The sequence below is a fragment of the Spea bombifrons genome, chromosome 4 (genome assembly GCF_027358695.1).
Source record: "Spea bombifrons isolate aSpeBom1 chromosome 4, aSpeBom1.2.pri, whole genome shotgun sequence".
NCBI lineage: Eukaryota > Metazoa > Chordata > Amphibia > Anura > Pelobatidae > Spea > Spea bombifrons.
The window spans coordinates 98,078,759-98,103,813 of NC_071090.1; the positions used below are offsets into that span (position 1 = coordinate 98,078,759).

Genomic DNA, 25,055 nt, shown 5'->3' on the forward strand with positions numbered 1-25,055 from the left:
CAGTAGTGGGAAAGAGTAATGCATGTTTAAGGAAAAAGACTGGCAAGTGTCGGGGGGGGTGAAAAGCATTCTACGCAGCCAAGCAACCTCCTCCTGCATCCAACACCTGCAGTCTTGTGTATGTCATGTATACAGAAACATGGAGGAAACACTGGCTAAAAGGGCTGCGCAGGGACAGTCAAGCTCTTGGTGCAGAAGAATAATAATAATAAAAAACATAAAAACTAAAGTGTGGTGATCTCTGTTTGGGGCATTCTGTTTATGTACTTTATATTTTTCTAGTAGAATACAGCACTTTTTTAAGAACCGCCACCCCCCTTGTCTATGTGCAGTCAACTTCTATATATACCCTTTAAAAATCTATAAAATGATCATTTTTAGTTAATTTAGATTGAATCAAAAGATTTCGATCGGATTTCTCCTTGGAACAATAAGCCCCAAAATATTGTTTATTGTATTATTTATAGCTCTCTAAATATCCAGACCCCTTTGAAAGCATCCATTGTATTGAAACCACCTCTCTTGGCAGTGAATTCCATACCTTTATTGTCCTTACTGTAAAGAATCCCTTCCTTTGTTGTCTATGAAATTTTCGCTCTTCCAGTCTCAGAGGGTGACTTCTTGTTCTTTGTACATTTCTGTTAATGAATAGGCCACTGGAGAGCTTTTTTATATTGGCCTGTCCAAATTTATATGTTATAATATCCCCTTTAAGACGCCATTTTTCTAATATATATAAATGGACCTTTTTAGTCTCTCTTCATAATGAAGTCCTTCCCCACCCCTTATTCATTTTTTAACCCTTCTTTGCACCTTTCCTAGTTCCATAATGTTCTTAAGGACCGGTGCCCAGAATTCCACTCCATCTTCAAGGTGAGGTCTTTTAACAAGGCAAGATGATATCCCACCCCCGTGAATGAATACCCTGTTTTAGACATGCCAATATCTTACTGGCCTTTGCAGCTGCTGATTGGCATTGCACATTGGTGCCATGTCTGTTGTCTACATTTAATACCTTGGTCCATTTTGAGAATTTTCCTATTTACAACAACTCTTTGCAGTTTATCTTTGCACACAAGTGCCTCATTAATGGTGTCCCGAGAAAGTTTTAAATTGTTTGAGAGCCTCATTTGGGTTAAAATGGAATGCAGTCCCACTAATTCAGCTCCTTGGTAAGCAATATAGCTGCGAAACAGTAACCTGCTGTGTGGAACCGTATCAAATGCCTTAAAGTCCAAATAGGTCACATCTACTGCCACACCTAGAGCTATATTCTTACTAGGCTTGTTTGACAAGCCCTGCCTTTCACAAAACCATGTTGACTATTGAATTATATTCTGATTTAAGATGGATTTGTGGATGTATACCTTTAGCAACACTTCAAATAACTTCCGCACAAAAAAAAAAAAAAAACATTCTGGCCAAAATAAGGTTCAGCTCTTTAAGTACCCTTTGGGTACACAATGTGTAATTGCTTATGTACTTTCTCCTGTGTTTGTTGTAACGGTTCTATGAAATCAGCCAGAAGGGGCTCAGGCATCAGTTCTTCCTTGGTATATCTGACTAATACAAAATTGACCCAGATTTGCAGCCTTTTTAATTTGCAATAAAAGCTGATCCTCTCCATCTATGCTAATGTTGGGAGACTTGCAGCATATATCTACAAGTAACGTGCAGCCCTTTTTAATGTGTATGCTAACCCCCCACCCATAATGTCTCCACATGGTATCAGGGCCACCACACACACCTTCCTCATGCCAGGCTTTATTTTAGGGTTCACATATAACAACAACAACAACATATAACCCCCCCCCCTCTATTTACTCCATTCGTTCTAAAAAGTGAGTAAGTGACCAGATATGGGTATCGCCCCACCAAGTTTCTGTGATAACGATCGAATCATACTATTCCTTGCTCACCAATATCTCCAGCTCACCCATTTTGTTTGCCAAGCTTCTTGAACCAATTTTGGGTCATCAATTGACAAACACTTCACGACCGCAGGTTTAATTCAATGTACATACTTACTGTCAATGCTACCCTTGTTTTCCTAAAGCTAGACCCCCTCTTCCAATCTACCCTAGCTACCACTCCATTGCTGTCTTTACCCCCCCCACTCAGAATGTAGTTTAAAACCCCAACAATCCCTCCAGCCATCCTCTCCCCTAATCCCGCTGGAATAACAGCTTCAGAGTTCAAATATTCAAAGTCAAGATCGGTTAACGTTATAGATAACCACCCACTTGGGGTTAGGGCTTGACTCTCCCTGCTCAGTCTCTGATGGCAGAGGGAACGGTTCCCATGCTCTATTTTATAACACTGCCCCCTTCTCTGACCCCTTGCGGATCAGACTAAAATGGCTTTATTAAAAACAGTGAAGGAGCAACCACAAAAAAAAAAAAAAAAAAACTTGACAGAATATACTTAACCCTTTTTTTTTTCTAAGAGCAACAGTTGCTACTAGAACAAGAAGAATGTTTCGCTATAAAAAGGGTCCAACTTGCATCTTCTCTGGAAGATCCCATGTCTCCCCCTACTTTAGTAACTTCAACCCTGTAAACGTCTTGCTGAGAACCTGTACAAGGGGTGAGTGGCTTCAACTAGAAATGCAGAGTTGCCCCATCACATCATTAATGTGGAAAATGCATACGTAGAACTCACCAGAACTTTTCCTAGCATCTATCCCAAACGCCAGACCCGAATATCCCTCTTGGACCGCTAAGTGGATTATTTAAAGCATGACATTAAAAATGTATTTGAATATTCTCCAGAAGCATTGGATTTCTTTAATAAAATATCAACTGAGTGTTTATTACAACACCAAATTTGAAACAAAACAATACACAAAAGCATACGTCAAAGTTTTTGGCAAATGTGATGTGTAGGACCCGATGCAGGGTTAAATTATACATTTACCTAAATTCTCATTTATTCTGGTGGCATACAAAGAAAATATACCTGTACATATAACAAACTTTTATATAGAACCCCTGCCATTAGAGAATAGTCTATTTCCAGCACATGTAAAAAAACAAAACAAACAAAAAAAGAAATACTAGTTCAGGGACCTGAAGGCAGATGGCAGTTTTGTAACCAGGAGCCAAAATCCGTAAGAGTTATAATGAACATTTTGCCAAAGAGATATGTTGTATTTCCCAAGTGAAATTTAAGTTCAGGGTTCAGCAAGTCCTGCACACTCACTGCTTACAGATCCAACAACAATAAAAAAGCACCATATATTTAAATCAGGCACAAATTAAAAAAAAAAAAAAAAAAAAAGTGCACACATCATCTGGTTACATTTGTCTCGGTAGGCTTTTTGTTTCTTTGGATGCCCAGCAATACAAAAAAAAAAAAAATGTATATTTATACATAAATACTTTACTAGTCAAGTGCACAAGTTAACAATCATGAAGCGAGGGAGATCATAGAAAATGTTGACTGCTATCAGCCTGTTTGCCAGGTAGACCTCAGCCAAATCAATAAGTAGATAAAACATTGAAACCAGTGAGGGTTCACAGCAACATGAGAGTGTTGAAGAACGAGGTTTATGTTTGACGCAGTTCTGTTTAAACATGCTTCATTTAAAATGGAATTCAAGACAAAAGTTAGGGCAGATGACAAATGCCAGCAAGATCAGCAAAACTGCTAACCTAACAAAATCTAGTGACAACCGATTTCAATGGATTTTTATATAAAGCCTCCCCCCTCCATATTCATACATCAAATCAAGTCAATCCAGTCTAATAAATAGAAGTTCTGAAAGGCTCCTTCCTGGTCACCAGGCTGTGTGTGTCCATTGCCTACAAAGTATTCTTCTGAACGCTTTTCTGAAGTCCTGGTTGAAGATGGTGTATATAACAGGGTTCAGGGAGCTGTTGCAGTATCCTATCCAGAAGAAAAACTGAAAGACACTTTCTGGGACATAACACAGCACAGGACAGATGGCTCCCAAGCTGTAAGTGAAGAAGAAAGGAAACCAGCACAAAACAAACACACCAATAACGACAGCCAGGACAAAGGTAAACCTCTTTTCCCTGTTGAGGTGGCTTTTCTTCTTTGCAAAGTCTGGTGCAGAGTCTTTGTTCTTGTTAGCCAGTAACACTACACCTTTGATAGTGGCGACAGTGTCCATCTTGGTTAGGCCGTGACCATTGGTATGCTTTAGGCCATCATCTTGCGGTCTGTTGACCGGCTTCGGTAGTTGGACCGCTTTTTTCTCTGGCGTAGGAGAAGACACCGGGAGAGCTTGCAGAGAATCCTGCTGCATGGAACCAGCCTTTTCTTTTGTAACACTTAAATCTTGACCATGTACAGTTGAACGCTCCAGCCAGGGTCTGGTTGTATGGCTTAAAAACTTAGATGCCGCCACCTTGGATTTGGTAGGGTCTGTGCTTTTCCTGCTCCTTTGTTTTGCTATGAAGTATATTCTAATATACACCAAAATCATAATAAGGCAGGGTGCAAAGAAAGAACAGGTGCTGGAGGAGAGGATGTACCAAGGGTCCTCGTTCAGTTTACACTGGGGTCTTTCGTTCTGTAGATCTTTCTTTTTACCCTTGTAAATAAGTGGAGGCAACGAGATCAAAGCAGCTATGGTCCATACTATAAGGATGATGCACTTTATCCTTCTAGGAGTTCTCTTTGAGTTATACTCAATGGCTTGGCTGACCGACCAGTACCTGTCCAAGCTGATGGCGCATAGGTGCACGATGGAGGAAGTGCAGAAGAGAACATCTAATGCCAAGTACATCTCACACCAGATCTTTCCAAAGTACCAATAGCCCATCAGTTCATTGGCCAAGGAGAACGGTATTATAAGAGTGGCTACCAGGATGTCTGCTGCTGCCAGTGACACCAGGAATAGATTCTGAGGAGCCTTCAGGGAGCGACTGGTAAGCACAGCTATAATAACCAATACATTCCCAAAAATAGTAAATAGGATGAGGAAAGTGATGATTGCAGCTATAACCGCCGTGGCTTGCAAAGAGTAGGAAAGTTGCAATGCCATGGCTCTTGTATTAAGAGTTTGCCAAGGGCAGCAAGGGGGCAAGAAAGTGCTAGGAAAGCATAAAGTACCCAGGTGCAGCCTTCATCTGTACGCACACCAGAAATCTTAGAGCTTATCTTCAGGTACCGAACTTTCCGGAACTCCTTCAAGAAAAAGTTTTCTGCTGTCCTCTCTTTGGTTCTGTAAGGAAAAGTAATTCTTCTAGGGATCAGTCTCCTCGTTGGTGCTTTAATCTCCTTGGATGCTTTAGTATCTTCTAACTGCTGTCAGATCAGCATCTTGTGCCCCTCTCTTCTTCCTGAAGAGGAAACCGAGCTTTGTTCTGCTTTTAAAAAGGACTGCATATTCCCACCAGCCCCACCGAGTGATGTCACCCACTCCACAGCTCAGCCCCTTCACAGAGGGAGGGAGGCAGGCAGGCAGACATTTTTAGCTCCCAGCGTATTTGCTTATTTTCCTAACTTTCACTGCGCAGCGTTTATGAAACCTAAAGTATTTGTCAGTCTTTTCACTTGGACAGTGCGTCCACCAACAAATAGGCAAAGCAGACTTCTCTATCACCAGCACAGTTCCAGTTCTTCAGATAGACTGTTAATGCAGCGTATTATCCACAATAACCAGGTGCCAGAGCACATAGAAAAAGTCATCTCATGCATCTGAGTTTTACGTCAATATCTCAAATTCTGGTTTTACACTTTAAGTGCCAGAGCCAAAAACTCTGCGCCTGCTTCCCACCAAACATAATAAAACAAAATCCTCCAAATAGCTCATAATGCAATTATGTATACAGATGTTTAATAAATGCAAAATTTGTGTGTGTATATATAATTACTACAAAAGACGTACACACAAGCATACAAAAGAAACTTGTAACCATCAATCTTAACGAAATAGGAAACTTAACCTCTTCTTTGCCAATGTTCATTTGCTACTACCTCTGTAACCCCTGGGATTGATCAGTTTGCTTTCAGTACCATGAACAGCTCACAACCCACACTAACAGCTCCCTCTGTTGGTTTGATTCAAGAAAAGCAGGGCTGCAAATGAGACTAGAGACAAACCATTCATTAAAAATACATTTATTGAGCAAATGCCCCCGTGCATGGTTCAAACACCTGCCTGTTTTTTTGTTTTGTTTTTGTTTTTTTTTTTTATACACATTGACCGGCATAGACATTATCGAGCACAATGTTTTCATCTGAAGGACCTGTAACTCCTTCCACAACAACCTGAAAGATAAAAGATTACATTAAAATGATGAAGCCAGATACACAGTAATGTGCAATAGGCAGGTGTAAAGGGAAAAAAAAAAAATAAAAAAAATAAAAAACACTAAAGAAAGAATGCTACCAAAAAATAGCTATAATACTAAAAAATAATTTTTGACCAGCCTTTGCTTTCTAAATAGCATCAATTCTCCGAAGTACACTTACACAAAGTCAAGGATTTTGTAGGTATTTAGTTACACAGAAACATCAAATTTGACAGACAACAACCGATGCGCCCATCTAGTCTGCCCATTGTTCCTGATGTATGGGGTTTATATCCCTATCGTTCTTTGTTCAGGTTTTATAGTGCGGAAAGCTTTATGTATATCCCATGCCTTTTTAAATTCCTTCATTGTATTAGCCTCCACCACTGCTGCTGGGAGACTGTTACATTTATCTACTACTCTCTCAGTAAAGTGGAACTTCCTTATGTTAGTAAGGCTCTGGCTCTCTAGTTTTAGACTGCGACCTCTTGTTCTAACATCGCTCTTCCTTGCAAATAAACTTTGTTAAATCCCTTGAAGTATTTAGATGCTTCTATTGCATCCTCTCTCTCTCTTCTCTCCTCCAAGCTAAAACGTATTAATTTCTGTCCTGCGAGCCAGATACCATTTTTTGTAGCCCTCTTCCTGACTCTCTCCAATGTGTAGGGCCGCCATCAGAAGTTTTGGGGCCCCCTACAGACTATTTGGTCTGAGCCCCCATCCCCAGATGACCCTCCCTCCACACCACCAGGATTCTCTCTTCTACCAAGGTTTTTTGGTGGCAGAGATGGGACAGACGGGTCATTTGTGGATAAAGACGTCATTGAACCGCGGCAGGAGACTAGCGACACGAGTGCATCAATTTTATTTCTGCTATTCAAAGACACAGTACGGAGCAGATGGGATTACACACAGGTGGAGATTCTATACACGCACACAGTCACATAGACATAAAATACATTTTACATTATAGAAATGTGTAGGAAGCCTTGAGAACCACGCCGATTTCAGATTGAATATATTTATATTGTAATATACATACAGTCATTACCAGACATAAGATCTCTCAAACAAGTAACTCTTCTATTATCAGAACACAGTGTTCCCAATTCTATATTCTGCTTTGGCATTTTTTCATCCCAAGTGCGTTATTTTACATTTATCAACATTAAACCGAAGCTGCCACACTCTTGACCATTCTTCTAGTTTACTTAAATCATGTCCCATTTGAGTTATTCAACCTGGAAGATCTACACTGTTACACGCTTTTGAATAATCTGCACCATTAAGACCTTCTGTAATATCACTAATAAACGTATTAAAGGGTACAGGTCCCAATGCCGCTAGTAACACCACTAGTAACAAGCCCTTCCTCTGAATATACACCATTATCAACAACCTTCTTCCTCCTATCACTCACCCATTGCCTTATCCTTTCAAGTATTTTTCAATTTATTTATGTCTTCTAAAATGAAGAGCGCTTCTTCAGACTGATTTTTGTTACACGTAACAGTTATCCATGCAGGCTATGTACATGATCTTTCACTGATCATACTTTATCTTTGATTTGGAAAATAAGTAGTATAGAAGATATACATTTAAAAACAGAACCTCCTATTTAGAGCTTCTAGAGAGCAGAATTTGACAGTAACATGTGCGCATGTATTAGGTACACTTAGTGCTCACACACTTGCAATTGGATAATTAACAAAAATACGCATTACAATTGAAAATCAGAATGTTTTTACCTGCAAGGCCTTGTTCCTGTAGGAAGGTATTAACTGAATATACGTCTTAGCCCATTCCATTTGCTTGCGCCCACCAGTTGACCACAACAGAGTCAGTTTGCCCGGAAAGTCAGTCCTGATGTAAATATTAAGTGTACCTTTCACAGCGAGAAGAGGAAGAAGCAAAGAGAAAGGGGTTATTTGCACTCGTGCTAAAAAAAAACATATGAAAAACAATTTCAATGTTCATTGCAGGAACTGTATTCAACTATACAAATAACTATTTAACAAGGTGGGTACAGAGAGTAAAAGTTAATTGTTACAAGTACTTGTGTACTTTCCTTGTGCGTCGCATCTTGTTTCTTAGTTAAGAACAGGTTGTTGCATGGAATTCCCTTTATTATGGTATACTCACCCATCGTGTGATTGAAGGAGCCATACCAAAAGGAGATGCAGCTAGTGTCATTTGATACTGGACTCAGAAGACGAGCTCTCGCTCCTGGAATTCCTTTCTTTGAGAAATTGGTTAGCGACAGATAGGCACCTGTTGGACACGAAAGTAGTAAAACACAGTTTCACAGCTAATTGCATATATTTGGCTTTAATATTATTTACATGTAGCAAAAAATACCTCCTGGTTTGTTCAAGTGCTTCAGGGATCCAGTTGAGATCCAGTGACGCCTATGTCCTTTAATGAAACTCCAGTCCATGTTATCATCCACACTCTGCCTCCATCCACACAGCCCATTCTCAAAGCCACAAGCCTGCGGATGATGAAAGATCTTTCCGTTTTCTCCAGGATGTACCCCTTTATCCGAGTGCATGTCGTAGAATGAAGCAGACGAAACACCAGGAGGCACTTTTTGGGCAAGAAATAACTTTGACAAGGCACCTCTCATCACGCTTTGGGGATTTTCTGCCACGTTAAGTACATTTGAAACATTCATTTTAGACAGAGAACGCTCCCTGGATACCTTTAAGATTCGGTATAGGTGGTGTTCTAGTGTATTGCGTCTTGGCGATACGCCATCCTGACCGATGGGTTGTCTAGATTTTCTCATAACAAGCAGCGACTTCAGATTTGCAGATGTTTTCTTGGAGTTTGGTTTTCCATCAATAACACCGGGACGCAAGGACTTGGAGAATTTCAATAAGCCCTGAGGATTGTCCGATAGATTTTTAAGCTCCTTCAAAGATCTTTTGCTAACTATTTTAATAAACTCTTTACTCAAATGCTCCACACTCTTATCCTCAAGGTCATGCATTGCATCCTCAGACTGCCCAGAAAACATATCAGATACTGAAGACATATTAATTGTGTTTGCGACCATGGTTGTTGATGTGTTTTCAATAGGTGGACTCCCATTTGTTGTTGTAGTTGGGACCTCCTGCATAATGCTTTGGTCAGCTGGTTTATACGACAAAGTCCCAGCAGCACTGGCCAAATGTTTATCGGTAGAATATATTGGTGGGTTGGTGGCCATTTGGATTAGTCTATCAGCTACCTCACTAGCAGTGTTGATTGGAACGGGGTTGGACACCCAAGTAGAGACATCTACCACACTTTGGGATTCAACACTTTCAATGTTGTTTTGATAGACAGATGTATGTATAAACTGCTTTCCCATCCCAAATGTCAGAGAGGGTTTTTCAGTTTGCAAAAACATTGTAGACCTAGCCCAGTTGCCAGCCAAAGGAGTTGAGTGTTGAATCATCTCTGTTGCGAGTAACGGCTCTGGGGACATATATGTCGGCATTGCCATAGAGCCTTGAAATACATCAACATTGAAACCCCTTGCACCATCAGAAGCCGTTTTCTCCTCAGGCAATGCATCCATTTCAACATCGCCACTGCTTTCTGGTTCAGATACAGTAGTCTGGGGATTAAGAGCAACAGTGGACATATCTCCTGACACATTAACGCGAGTGGATGCAAGACTAAACGTAAAGTCTGCAGAGCTTTGCTCAGAGGTTGAAGACTTCTTGGTAGATCCTGGTGTTGACAGGTTTGTATAATCTGATTTGTGACTGGTTTCCATGGCCTCTACTGAACCTTGTGCATGGGTGAAAGCCTGAGCTGCGGCCAAACTTTCTGAAGATGCACGAGGTGGCTGTTTTGTAGAGTCTTGTACAATGCCAGTTATGAAATCGGAAGCCAGAATGGCCGTTGGCTCACTGGAACCATGGGTGAGGATTTTGGATGATGGCGAGCTGTGCGTTGGCTCTTTCATAAAGCCTTGTTTGGGTGCAAGGGTCTCAGCTGTAATAGTGCTTTTCAAAGTAAAAGCCAAATTACGGGTTTGTAGAAGGTCACTGAAATTGCCATTGCTGCATGGATAAACAACTTGTGCAGCATGAATAGTTACCTTCCTGTCATCTGCAAAAATACCAGTTCATAAGAAAAAAAAAAAAATTTTAAAAGGAAAAATGTAACCAACCTTTAATTCCCATAATCCATGTTTCAGCCTTACAGCAGAGTATTCCGGGGACACTTTGCCACCAGGTATTGGGGCTAAAATATACTCTTTATGGGCAGGGGGGACAAGTATTATGCAATACATCTTATAAAAACTACCACCAGAACAGAGTATGCAAATGCTAATTAACCATTTCAGTGCCTGTAAGGAAAGCTGTGCATCGATTTACCTCTACAGACAAGCAAGGGTTATATTAGAATTTAGGACAGCTTCTTTTCCAGGCCCTTTGTTCATTATACATGCTCCCTGCACAAGAGCGACTAATGATCACTGGGTATATATGCATACACACACACACACACTTCAAAATAGATAGCGATCATTCATCATCAACAGGTAATGAGGGGGTCTTTCTACAAAAAAAATGACTGTTTACCATCTGATGGCTTGTACTGGGGACAAGAATAAAACTTGTTGACTCGTAGAATGTCAGAGTAGCTAAGGTTGTACCGCTGGCCGATACCCACATCAACGTTGAGGTTACGAGGCGTAATTGTGGGAAGACCAGATCTGCTGAAAGCATACCTGAAAAGAAAGCAAGAACATGTAAAAGTAACAAAAAAAAAAAAAAAAAAAAAAAAACACTTTAGATTCACCAAGGATATGTATCACAAAGAGGTAACATGAGATACTTTTAGTTTTGAGGCTTGCGCAAAAAAGTAGGCAACCTTTCAGTCTACAGAGACCATATTTTACGACGTCAAACAACCGGCGAAGTCTCCCTCAAAATTATTGTGCGTAAATTGGAAACCAGCGCATTGCTCTTTGATAATAGAACCCATTGATCCCCAGCCCCTTGCCAAAAGGTATTGGAAGGTTTCATCATAAATAAGGTAATATACATTACGGGTGACGGAAATACAAGTGATGAGATGCAGAAAACTTACCGGGAATAATGGAGAATGGACATTAAGTCATATTCCACCAACATGTTGCTTGTTTCGTATTTACAGAAGTTGTGTGTATAACCTGAGATAGATAAGAAAAAGAAACCAATATATTATATACACAAGGTAAAAATAAAGCTATTGCTTAAATAAAGGCATGGCTTAAGATACCAATTCATGTTGACATCTCGGACTGTAAGCCAGGACCCTCTGCATCCAAACAGAACCAGTCAACAGCTTAACAGTAGGGTATAGATAACATAACAGGGAGGTGTGTTCATTCACATCCCGAGAACAGAACTAAGATGGCTGCACCTTTGGTAGACCATAACCAAGGGTCACAAAGTGTCTGAACTGAAGATGGACAAGGATTCAGCTTACCCAATGGCCTGCCACCAGAGAGCCTATGACCTAGCAGAAACAGGGCAAGGCCCGATGGACCAAGGCCACCAGGGGACATGTAGGTGAGAACATTCCAACCAAGGAAGCCCAGCTAGCTCAACAGGTGTCTGGCTTTTCAATCCCCCAAATGCTCTAACAGAGCATGCAGGAGCTAGTGATCAGGTCCTCCCGCGGACTCAAGTAAAACAACAAAGGGGTGAAGAAGCGTGAGTGCCTACCTAAAGTAGGGCAAGAAAAACACAGAGAGGGCAGGAAAAGCTGCCACCACCTCACATGCCAGTGGATCACGAGGGAGATGCATTAGAAAGGGCCGAATAGTGTGTATTTGTGCATGTTGGCTGCTAGATCTGCATTAGCTGGGGTTGTTTCTCACACTGAAACAGGTCAGTCTAAACCTACAAGAGTTTTATTTCATTAGGTGTTGTATATAAATGGAAGAGCCCTCTAGAAGTTACTGCAGCAGAATGGAATAGTCCTGGTTACTGCGCCACCAAAATTGTCCTAATATGTCCAGCAGTGGACATCTTTTTTTTTTAAGCATCCTGTAATTAGTTCCCCTCATTATAGAGATCATATGGTAGTACGATTTACTGAATCACAAGCATACCGCTCAAGATCTGGTCCCAAATTATCTGGATATAGTCTTCACGGTCAGCTCTGGAGTGCTCATGCCAAAACCCAGCCACGTGCATGAGTTCATGTAGAGCCACACCTTTTCCTCTGCCCCTCTGGAGACATTCATAAGATAAGGAGACCACCTGCATGCCTCCCATACGGCCAACACTGGAAAAACATCTGGAGAAACAGAATCCTCTGTAATCGTCATTTAGAAACCAGGCCAATACTCATAAACGAGGGTCTAGGACTTTAAGATGGAGCTACACCACTAGATACGTTTCTTAAGAAGTTTAAGGCATTCCTCAGGGAAGCCTCCAAACATTGACCTCCTCAAACATTATTAAGCATCATATGAATTCTGAAACATTTCTAAAGGGATCTAAAAGTCTCCAAATAATTTTACCAGCCAGCACTTTCTTCTGTGTTATTCCTCACCCCATTACTGGCTCAATGGAGATATAATCTCTTTCATTTGTGCGGTTCACAAATCGAAGGCACGTGGAACTTTCCATGTCCCTTATTGCATCCATGATTATCGTTATGTGAGATGGCTCTGCAGCAGCGGAAGAAAAAGAATCACAAAAATCAAACAGTCTTAAATAAGCGTAGAGAATAAGTATACAGAAATAGCGTGGTTGCTTACAGTTCACATACAGAGAGGTTTGGAAAGAAAATGAGAACTTCTGGATAAAAAAACAAAAACAAAATATATTATATATCGGATAATAACACTAAGATCCAGATCCTCCGCAGTGCTGCAGGAGACCTGGATCCTTCTCTCTGGCAGCTGGTGGCTGTGTGATGTGCGCAGACATCCTCCGCTACTGTCCTCCACTTCTGCCAGGCCTTCTATGATGGAGTACCAGCGTGACGCGACCTTCCGGTGCTCCACCATAGAAGTCCCGGCGGAAGTATCGGCCAGCACCGGGGAGGTGGTCTGCGTGCATTGCGCAATGTTCCCGGGCTGCCAGAGAAGAGAATCCGCCGCAGCGCTGCAGGGGACCCAGATCATTCTCTCTGGCAGCCGGTGGGCGTCTATGCGATGCGCACAGACAACCTCCACTACTGACGCCACTTCCACTGGGGCTTCTATGATGGCGCACTGAAGACACGACCTTCCGGTGCTCAGTCATAGAAACTACAGCGAAAGTGCCGGCCAGAAGCAGAGGTGGTCTACGCGCATCGCACAGACGCGCACCAGCTGCCCCTACTAGACACCAAGGAGTCTGGAGCACAGGGGGGGTTAAGTCTGGGGGGCATATCGTGGGTATAAGGCATATCAGGGGGGCATTTAGGGTATATAAGGCATATGTGGGGAGAGTGGCATATCTGGGGGTATGTGGCATATTTGGGAGGCAGTGTGGCAAGCCTGGGCTCGGATGTGCTTAACTGGGGGTTTCTTATCCTGCTGTTTGTTTTTACCCATCCTGTTTAATAATTATTTTAAATAAACGAAAAATTTACATTTTTTTTATCCGATTAATCGAAAAAAAAAAAAAAAAAAAAAAAAAAAAAAATCGACCAACTAATCGAATATGAAAATAATAGTTTGTTGCAGCCCTAGTTGAAACCATGGTCATACAAGAGAGGGGCAGCAGACCCATGGTGCTAGAAAACCATAAAACTAGCTCTGGATACATACAACTCCTTCTCACATGTACACATTTATGAGCCTTGTCTTTTTTACACTTCTGACAGCTCACAGTTGGTCAACATATCGCTATAACAGGAGGTAAGCAGAGTCTAGGAAACTTTAAGAACATCAGTAGACGAGCGTACTGCTGTCAACATGGTCCCCAGTAATGAGATTCCTACTAGATACCATGCTGGAAGTTCAACATGATCAACTTGTTAGAGCGATATCTTCCTATTAAGATACAAGTTTATTGCCTTGTTCCACTTCACACATTATTTCAACACTTGAGCTGCATATTTGGTGATAAAAAGTTTTATTATACCCACCGTACAAGTTCGACAGCAAATATGGTATTATTACTGATCCATTAACCTTGGGCCATCTCAGAACCCGGGGAGAAAATGTGCTCATGGACCTCTGGAAGTGCAAATATATACATATTTTTATCCACTGCAATTTGCCATTTAAATGAGAACTGGGCCTACCATTAAACACCACCGAAAATATGCGACCCCAAAAGAAATGCATCAAAAATATTGTATTGTTTGTCTTAATACATACATTTACTTACAGTACGGTTTTATGCCTCGTTTCTAATATCAACCCCCTGAGAATTCTGTCCAAAGAACTATAACCCCCTTAACTTTAAAATGTAAACTATAGTTCTTTAGAGTTGCTTTAAATGTCACAGAATTGCTTCATACGAATCTCCACTAACCAATTTTATTGAATACTATTCTTAATAATTCAACCATATGAAATAACATTAATGCCATAATTAAATTATAAAGTTACATCACACACCAATGTTTTTTTTTTTTTGTTTTTTTTTTTAATGACAGCTCCTTTATTGTCCAAATATTTTTATTTTCATTCCATTCACAACAATGTATTCTTTGTGTGTAACTTATAAGAATCATATAAAAAAACACTTAAAATGACTAAATCTGAAAAATGTAAGACTAAATGTAGTTTTGAGATTAGGATCCCTTCAAAGAAAATAAAATATGCACATATACCCATCTTAAGCGTGTATCATGGCAGGAATACTTTACATGCCTGTTCTCTGGATTTGTAGAATTTTACTTTTGTAAAGGTAGGGGTGAGAAAGAGGAGGCCTCTGTGGCAGATATCTTATAGTGCCATCATATTCTGTAGCGCTGTACAAGATATATTTTTGACAGGGCTCACAGGTAAAAGCTCAAAGTAGTTTAAACAAATGACTGCAGTTAAAAATAAATAAAAACCCCAAAACAGACAGCTTAGACCCAGAGGAAAAAAAGTACATAGAAATATATTATAGATCCCATAAACCTCATAGTTTGAATAAGATACACATGTATTACGGTAAATTGCAAAAAAAGTAAAATCTACAGCTTGCCCACCACCTGTTGGGGACAGAACTTACATTTCTGATGATGTCCCCTTCCAGCAGAAAGCTGCTTTCTGGAGAATCCTTGGGGATGAGACCTGGAGATTGGAAACACCAAGAGCAGACCAAAGGAAGGACAAGATATTCAGACATTACTGTCAACACAAGCCATGCGATAAGATAAAAAGAATTGAAAACAGGGTTTTGGATTTAAAACAGCAGTAGTCATATGTATAATATTGGATGCTGGTGTTTTCCGTGGGGTGGGATAAATATAAGTTCATACCTCAGTGTGACCCGAGAGCCCGGCGGCAGAACTAGTGAGCTAAGGACACTTGTCATATAAAAGCTTGTAGGGACGTACATTTTAGGTTTTTAATTAATTATTATTTACCAACTGAGCCATCTTAAATAAAAGAAAAATCAAATGCGTTTATCAACAACTTTTATTGAAAACAATTTTTTTTTGTATTTGCCTCATATATTATTATTATTATTTTGTATTTATATAGCGCCAACAATTTACGCAGCGCTTAATACAATACATATATTAACGGGGTCTGACAAGACGAGAATTGACAGACTAAGACAAACCGATACATTAGGTGGAAAGAGCCCGGCTCACAAGCTTACAATCTTAAGATTGATATGAATCCCCCTTAGCATTCTTGTCTTGGTTTGACCTCTACATCTCCCAATTGTTTTATACCCCTATTTGTTACATCTCCCTCATGTCAGATCCACTACCCCCTATCATAACCACCTGCCCCTAGTCCTCTACCACCCATGTCCTGTATTGTGCCCTTCTGCCATTGCCTACCTTTATTTCCGGAGGTAATCAGCAAAGCCGCAGTAGGCCTCGCAAGGCTGTGTTGGACGCCATGTGCTTCTGTTTTCATTTAAGGGGGACGGTGGAGGGCGACTATGATCCCCCTCACAGACCCCTTTGTAATGGCTGCACCCCCTATTGCTGTGCCATTACGGGGAGCTCCTCAGGTCACTTTTCTCTTTCTCTGGGCAGGGGAGTTGTGTTTAGCCGTGCCCTCTCCTTGTCCACTTTCCCTCCTAGTTATCCCACCTGTCGATCCCTGCCCCACATGAAGCCAAAAAGGGGAGTTTGCCTCTGGGCCCAAGCCAACCTCAGGGGCAAATGGTCATGTTTTGCCCTTCTTAAGAGTCACTATAGCCTCGGAGGTCTGTGCAACAGTCAGCACAGAGCTCTCTGCACCTGTCTCCTCTCTCGTTACACGTGCCGGTGTGATACACCAGGGTATTTCATATCCCTGCACCCAGCATCATGCAAACTATGACCAAGGTAGAGTCTGCAGAGTGGTCTGTCATGGCAGCGGCACAGACCTTCACCTCGCACTCAGGCATGGGGAGGGATAGAAGAGGACTATCCCCAGGCCCTGTTATATATAAAGACGACACTGCCTGTTTCTTATAAAGAAGCCGGTGGGGATCTTGGAGAAATTGCAAACGCACCAAACAAAAAGCAGGGTTACTTTTTGTATCACATAGAAGAGGGAGATAAACAAAATAAAAGGAAGCTAAACCCTTGTTTTCTTCAGTCGGTGACATCGAGTACAGAATAACCGCTTGACCTCACTCACGGTTGTTTATCGCCAGGATGTCATCAGTGCGTTGGGTCTTTCCCCCAGCAGTTACAGGATTCACAAAGACCGCTGAAAAGCAGAGAGAATAAAGCATAAATATAAATATGTAAGCCATCAGGTGGCAGAACCAACCTTCTAAATACAGACGCATACGGCGCTGGGGCACAGTGGTCTCACCACCGCCAAGGACATGTTGGGCATTTTGAGTTTCTTGGGTTGCTGCTGCATTCAGTTGGGAAGTATTCTTTTTTTAGTTTTTGTATCACTTGGTGGCCACTTGGGTGAACTGATACGGGCAATTTTTATTATTATTTTTTTTTTTATTTTTTTTTTTTTATTTATTTTACACACACTTACCCGGTCCTTATGTTTAGGATCGTCACAGCCTGTCCCCATGCAATGCGTAAAACCCTATATTAGTCAAATCATTTTATGCAAGAAGATTCCAGTTGAAGCAATCATAACCCAGATGCCAACCGACAAGAAATAGAGTTGGAATAAAAACAAATTGCACTTGTTGAATATTTTAATAATTATATGTGATTAAGAATAAGTCAGAATATAACAATTACAAAGGGCGAGGCCCAGTATTATTCCATTAAAATATATTGTGGGTGAGGATAATAGAACGGTCAGGAAATACACATGCATAGTATGCGTGATTATATATCATTTTAATATATATATATATATATATATATATATATATATATATGTAAATATTTTGCATTATTATACAGTTACCTCTAAATGCAATAAACATTACAAAAAAAACACAAACTTTACATAAATTTTACATATACACATAGTGGGGAAAGTGAATATTTTGGAGTCATTCCAAGCACCAATTTCACAAACCGAGCTCTTTTCAATACAACAGTATAGATTAACCCATTAAGGGCTACCATTGGTAGACCACCTGCCGAGTACCACTGCAGCCCATAGCAATGACTACCAGAGACAGAAGGTGGTATAAGGGTGGGGTAACCTCCCCATGATATTTATTAAAGCAGTGGCACGCAGGGGAGCTGCAGTTTCAACTCACCCATTTTACCACATGTTATGATGGTCCAACGCCAATAAGCCTCTCCAACAAAAGCAGCATGGCTGGTTTTGCGTGATGCAAAACGAGATCACTTAGATTTCATGAAAGTCATCGTACTAATTGTAAGCTTTCCAGGGCTGGCCCTTCATAATGCATAAATCAATGAGTTTAAACTACAAACTCTCCTGCCACCTCCCATTCTTGTAAATAAACCCCAAAATCATATGGCAGCATGATCACCTTTTATAAAAACACCACAGGCAGTCCAAGTAACATCATAGTAAAGAAGTAAACTAAGAAAACAAGACGAAGTCACTGATTACCACATCTGTCACCGGACATCGTAATCCGCTACGTACCACAAATTAAGAGCAATCACTCTGCTACATTTGATGGGCCACAACAACCTCAATTTAAAATCCTGCATTTAGAGAATTTGTGACCAATATCTCCGACAACCAATAATCCACACTTTTGGTTAGTTTGTAACAGTTTGCCCATTGCTGCAAATAGGAACTTTTCCTCCCCGTCCGTGTAATCTTTTTAGAATAATTCATTTCCAGCAGCTTACTATTCAGAATATCAAACAATAAGAAAACAAACCGTGACCCCCTACCCAAAAATGTATTTATTTGGATTTTTATGCAACAATTAACCTTTAGATCCCAGGTGTGATTAGAACGTTACCTGCAGCTCCAAACACCCAAATCACAAACGGCACCTTCATGGCTGAAAGATCCGGAGACCTTGGAGGAGCAAAGGGGATGCACGTTACTGCTTAATAAATAGCAGCTGAACCTGAAGGGGAGGAAACACTGTTCTTACCACCGTCCCAACAACCCAACTGTCCATTAAAGACAGAAGTACCGCTAGTAACCGTCCGACTGTGCAGCAGAAATCCTTGTTCTATAGTCATTTTAACCCGGCCCCTTCTTTTAAAGGTTTTAAAGGCGTATTAGGCTCTGAAACAATATTAAATAATGGAGAGGGAGAGTGTAAAAAGGAAGGCATGATTGACAACCAACTGTATGCCAATGAAGTGAAATGGTGTTATGATGCAGAGATCCAATGGGCAAAGCCTCTCTATACAAGACCTTAAAATGGTCTCAAACATTAATGGAGATTCTTCTCTGCAGAGCACATGGCAAATCAGTTAGGACATTTGGTCACCTTCCACTCCCTCCCCCAGTGCAATGTCCTTTCCCTTTTCTATCACCTTGGTCTCTAAGGGTCACTGGAGAAGATAGGTTACCAGGGGAGTGTCCAGCAGAAGGAGGACTTATTGTGTTTATAAAGTCCTGCCAACTCTCTCTCTCTCTCTCTCTGAGTCTGCGTGGAGATGATCACAAGGGAGTGGTAATTGTATCACGTGTTTACAGGCTTATCCTGCTGTTTCTTTGTTATTTCCATTCAATCAATGAATAGTTAGTTTGGTAACAGCATATGCTAACTTATAGTAATTTGTATATGTATTGTTAATTTGTTTAGCCTCTCTTAATAAATATTGTTAATTGCAGAAAACAAGGAGTGTGGACTCTGACTTTACACTCGATAGTGGTTATTGATAGCATAACAGTGTAAATATATATATATTCATACAGTAAATGTTATTCAATAATTATAGTAAGATTCATAAAATACAGACACGTTTTTATATTTATAACAGAGAGGGAGAGGGAAGAGGGTTTTTTTTTTTTGAACAGAGTAGAATTAAGCAAAACGTATATATTTGGTTTTCTGGGTGTAAATGAAATCTTGTCCCATGTCCACCCATTTGCACAACGTGTTCTTTACCTGTCTTGAAATAGATAATAATCAGGTGTAGTCGACAGGTAAACCTTGACTTGTTGAACTACATCTCCCAAGGTCCTCCAAGGTGTTTGGGCTATGGTTGATTTGTATGACCCAAAACTCTCAGCCAGCCTTAAAGGGACCCCCCTTAACAAACTGCATATGAAAGTACTTTGTAAGGAGCTTCCTTAGGGAGAAGCTGCAGAGGTTGAGAACTCTAACATGAAGCAGCCAACTGGTGGCAGGAAGCTGCAGCCATCATAATCATTGGGAGATATTTCTGCGCATGGTGGTCTCAGTATGCCCCCGCCGGCAGTGTTCACTACAGCGTGCCGAAAGCATATCACACGCAAGGAGATGTGTTCGGCCGAACGCGCATACAATGGCCGGGGTGTCCCATTCCCCATTCCCCAGATTTGCTAGATTTGGTACTTTATAAAGTATAATCAATGAAATCAAATACTTTTAAATAAGATCACGTGTAGTGTAGAGGAGGGAAAACACATTAGGACATTGATTAAGCCAATTGAAAGGTGAAACGCGTTGTGCTTCAAGTGGCGGGAGTGCCTGACATTTGGAACGCTGCCCTCCATTCATACATATTTACATTTTATTCTCCTATTAATCAGACTCACACATTTGTTATATTTTGTCTGAAAATTGCGGAAACATACGTTGCTAAATATTATATTTTTTATTATGATTTTTTTCTGCACACTTTATTACATATGTATTTGTTTTTGGACTTTTTGGTTGTGGGTGAACCGCTAAGTGTGTGCAGCACTTTTTAACACTGTGGGCGCCATATTCATTTCTTTTTCTTATTTCACTTCGTACTTGTGAGCCCCCAGACACGATCCGTGTTTTTTGATTGACGAGGGGTACACCTTTTGACTAGAGGAGAGCTGCATCTAAACACAAACAACATTTCATACTTATCCGTGTTTTTGCTGACATGTGGGGGATGAGTTTTTGGATCACCAGCAAGGGGCACGTTCAAATGTGAAAAGACGACGCGAGGGTCCGGATGTAACTAGCATACTACTGCCTGTCTCCCAAGACGTTCTCCACAACGTCTTCAATACACAGTAGGTTTGTCCTCAAAAGTACGAATAAGAACAAAAAGAAATCCAAAAAAAAATACGTGCTACTTAAGTGAAATGTGATAAATAGTAAATAAATGTGTAAATACTTCCCTAGTATGGACCGCAACTGCCCAAGCGACACTCTTCCTCAAAGTGTAGAAAATACAAGAAAACCAAAAATGTATGGGGCGCAGGTGCATATATAGGGAAAAAAACAAAAAAACAACACAATATAGTGTAGATCGTATGTCCAATGTTAGTTATTAAGTGATATGTTGCACTCACAAGTGAAAGAGGCAAATCCAACCCATCAATAAGGACTGTAAAAAACTTTAATATTCTTCAAGGTGAATCTAAAAAAAAACCAAACTAAAATAGTGCAATATCTTAGGTAAAACAGTATATACCGATGGTAATGCACTCACAGTTTTTTCATGCACAAAGTGCATATGCAGGCATTTGGTTAAAATCTCATGAAATGAAGTCCAATTGAGTCTTTCTACGCGTTTCGCCCTTTGGGCTTCTTCAGGAAATCAATTGGTGCAGATGTCTGTAAGTATCAGTTGATTCAGCAAAAATCAGCAAAAGTCAGAAATCTGTGTGTTTTTTTTTAGATTCACCTTGAAGAATATTAAAGTTTTTTACAGTCCTTATTGATGGGTTGGATTGGCCTCTTTCACTTGTGAGTGCAACATATCACTTAATAACTAACATTGGACATACGATCTACACTATATTGTGTTGTTTTTTTGTTTTTTTCCCTATATATGCACCTGCGCCCCATACATTTTTGGTTTTCTTGTCCTCAAAAGCAAATGATCAGCATGATCTTCCAGCTTATCCCATTTGGAACACCGGATTTGCTCCGGTAACAGAAAAACTCGCTTTAGAAGTAATCCCCTGAAGCCGAAGTTACACGTGAGTATCGTGGCTTTTGATAACCTACAATATCCATGGTTCTCTGCTACCGGTTTGCTAGAAAAATAGCTAGCTGAGAATTATAGTTCAATTATCCCTAGAAAACAACCTGATGCCCGCCCCAGCGACAAACTACAACCACTTGGGGCACGTGAACATAAAACGTAGGGCTAATGTAGATTAGCGTTAACAAAGACCTTGTCTTATTCATTTTGTTGCCATAAACCGAAGGCCCTCATTGTTTCCCGGCTCAAACACCACACAGAACCGATTCTTTATGACCATGCCAACAAAGTCCACTTCTCCATTGACTTTCATTAATGAGCGTGTCAGACTGGGTGATTGAGACCTAGCCGTTCGATTGTTTACCACAAGGCAGTACGAAAATGTTTTTATACCCCCCTGTAAAAAAAAGAAAGCATTTTAATGGGGGTGGCCAGCAACATGTAAAGATCAGATGTGTTTTGGAAAAAATGGTTGATTTGGCAACCCTTACTGGACCAGAAATGGTGTTGAGTTTCCATCAACTTGTCAGGGAATGGTGAACGCACGGCACATATCAGCCCAGAAGTTTGGGGCTGAATAAGGAGAATATTTGAGGTGTATTTAACTGGAACTTATCCGAGGATGATCATGTTTTAGGACAGAGTTGCCACCTTGACCATTGAAAGCCATAGACCTATGTATTTTCCATACTGCAGGCCAACCCCTTGAACGCTGCCCTGCTGTACGTAGAATTCGGATACTGAATTCAATCCGCGTGAAGGGTTTAAGTTTCACATCCCGCTGGGCAGCGTTTGCCACGATGACCCACAGGTGTCTGGGTTAAAATGGCCATGGCGGCAAATGAATTGTGGAACGACTGGGGGCTAAATGAATACCCAAATCAGCTCTGAAACAAGAGCACTTAATACGACAGGAGCCTTTTTCAGATCATTTGTTATTCTATAAACCAAGATCTCCTGGAAACAAGAGATTCCATTGAATATCACGAGAACTGGAGCGATTCATCCAAGTCTAACGGCTGATTAAACGGTCAGGCACGCCGACACCTTGATCGATTCCCAACTCACATCGAGTTTATTTATGAAGAAGAAAACCAATACGAGCATTTCATTATCAGTTTGTCCACTTTAATCATCGGCCTAATTAATAAAAAATAAAACTCCCCCTTAGCAACAAACGTAACATCACGCAGGTCGGCTCTCCCAACACAAAGTAGCGCAAACACAGCGGAAAAAGGTCGGTTACAAAGCCGAAGCATTCGGATGGTAGATTATGAAAGCGCGGCGATGTTTGTGGCAGATCCAAATCCCCGTAAAAGATACAGAAAGGGAAATATCATTAGATGGTTTGAGGTTACATGTTGGTTAACCCCGCCGCAGTACACAGAATACGTCACTTAATGGTTTCCCGCTCATTAAAGCGAGCCTTTTCCTGGAGGTTGGTCCATTAGACGTTATTACAGACTGCGCGGGAAGAAATGGGGGGTCGAACAAACTCTTTAAATGCAAATTCCGCGACAACTATGAAAGGAAGCTAAAAGCCACGTTTTAAGTGGTGTGATTTCCAAGAATTATTTCTAGTCTTTCAAAATGCTTTTTGGGGAAAATTGCTCCTTTAAGCAATTGCTTTGTACATTAAGTGAAAATTACGTGTTTTCTCCCCCCCCCTTCCTTCAACAAGTGTAGGTGCCGAAAGTCAGCAGAGCAATGGGAAAAAAAGAACTTGATGTGATTTTTAAAAGGAGCCAAAAAATGTGAAAATCCTACCCAAAATCATTAACACCTCCGCTATAACAACATGCATGTCTGTGTAAAGTTTCCAGGGGTCTTAGCGTTTCCCTTGTAATGGAATAAATTAGTCACCCACCAGATAATGTGCTTGCCCACAATTTGCCGCTAACAGGGCCATGATATAAAGAAGGGGGCACGCAGATCTCCCCACCTGAACATAACACACAGTTTAGGCAGACAAGGTACACATTTAAAGATATAGCGAGCCCTTAATATGGCAGCATCGGCTGTAATTACTGTACACGGCAACACTGGTGTGCAGAGATTAAGGTAAAAAACGGTGATTTGGAAGTCCAGCATTTAGAGACACCCATTAGTGACATTATTCCGTGGTCGTTTTAGTCAATGATGCTGGCTTCCCCAGGTTCTTACCTCAAGGAACAATAACCATCAGCCCTGACAGGGTAAGTCCTTGGCTCAACCCACCTAAAAGACTTGGTTTGGGAACCTATATTTTGGTCTAGGGTAGCAGAGACGGGGAGCGGTAGCTTCTTGGCCACGTAATGAAGAGCCAATTGCCCGCTTGGGCAAGTGGCCTCGCTAGTGTGCCACAACCCCCAATGGGCCAGTTGGGGAGATCAGAAACCACCCAGGAAATTGGCCGGTTTTACCATACAAGTCAGTACAGACCATTGTTGTATGAATATTTAATTAATCCTGGTGTTCTGTGAAAGAAGATCCACAATTTGAAAGGTCCTCCTCAGCCTGGTAGGTTTGTGAGGGCCTCCCTTGTCTCATACAGGGGACACCCCTACAATATTCTTAATTTGTTATACCTTTTTCCAAAACTAGGTAATCACTGAATCTTGAGCAGTGGGTTGGGAATCATTACAAGAGTGTAATAAACAGATCAAACCAGTAAAGGCAAAATTATTCAACTTCAAGTAGAACTGGCAGATACAGAGCCTACCAGTTTATCAATTCAGGGTTTGAATAAATTTAACAAACATCGTCAGGACCTCTTGACTCCTGCCAAGTTCAATAACATATCTATTTCCAGCGTACCTGCCAGCTGTAATAGGGATTTAGAAAACAGATTAATCCCCCTTCCACAATCTACACGCACACTCTTGTCTGACCACTTCTACTGTAAATCCCCATGCTGCGTGTGTACATATGGCAAGCTAGAAGCCGGCCATTTGCCCAGTAAGCCAAGCAGGCTCAAATATTAGCGAATAATCTCAGGTGGAGAAAAATAATCTCTATGATCCCCGAATCCACGTGGAATTTGGGAACATATACACAAAAGGTATTCTTCATTTTAACAAGTTACACAGAGAAGAGTCAATAACCCAAAACACTTTCCAAGTATATATGTGGAAGATACCTGGAGGACAAGGTGGTCAAAGCTTTGAGAAAAGATCAAAACCTATTTAAAGATACAAAGAGCTGTAAACATTAAGGTTCTTATAAAACAGATCA

General features: G+C 40.9%; 2 protein-coding genes across 2 annotated transcripts; both read right to left on the reverse strand.

Moving 5' to 3' along the window:
• Positions 1–3,631: 3,631 nt before the first annotated feature.
• On the reverse strand, positions 3,632–5,284 carry ADRA2B (adrenoceptor alpha 2B). Its single transcript, XM_053464652.1, has one exon. The coding sequence runs from the start codon at positions 5,009–5,011 to the stop codon at positions 3,779–3,781; it is 1,233 nt and encodes a 410-aa protein (XP_053320627.1). The 5' UTR covers positions 5,012–5,284; the 3' UTR covers positions 3,632–3,778.
• Positions 5,285–6,162: 878 nt separating this feature from the next.
• Positions 6,163–18,770, reverse strand: ASTL (astacin like metalloendopeptidase). The gene is made up of 12 exons (XM_053463792.1): positions 18,731–18,770; positions 16,996–17,067; positions 15,419–15,480; positions 13,200–13,338; positions 12,810–12,927; positions 12,364–12,551; positions 11,355–11,436; positions 10,844–10,992; positions 8,622–10,367; positions 8,406–8,534; positions 8,012–8,148; positions 6,163–6,240 (listed from the first exon to the last, which is right to left on the reverse strand). Exons 1-12 carry the CDS (start codon positions 18,768–18,770, stop codon positions 6,163–6,165), a joined length of 2,940 nt encoding a protein of 979 aa, XP_053319767.1.
• Between the last annotated feature and the right edge of the window lie 6,285 nt (positions 18,771–25,055).

Excerpts from the sequence above, each read along its gene's own strand:
- ADRA2B (XM_053464652.1), bottom strand. The coding sequence starts at position 5,011 with ATGGCATTGCAACTTTCCTACTCTTTGCAAGCCACGGCGGTTATAGCT.
- ASTL (XM_053463792.1), bottom strand. The coding sequence starts at position 18,770 with ATGAAGGTGCCGTTTGTGATTTGGGTGTTTGGAGCTGCAG. Across the intron at positions 13,339-15,418 it reads AAGGGGACATCATCAGAAAT|CCCGGGAACATTGCGCAATG; the intron begins GTAAGTTCTGTC and ends CTTCTCTGGCAG. Across the intron at positions 10,368-10,843 it reads CCAGTACAAGCCATCAGATG|ATGACAGGAAGGTAACTATT; the intron begins GTAAACAGTCAT and ends GTATTTTTGCAG.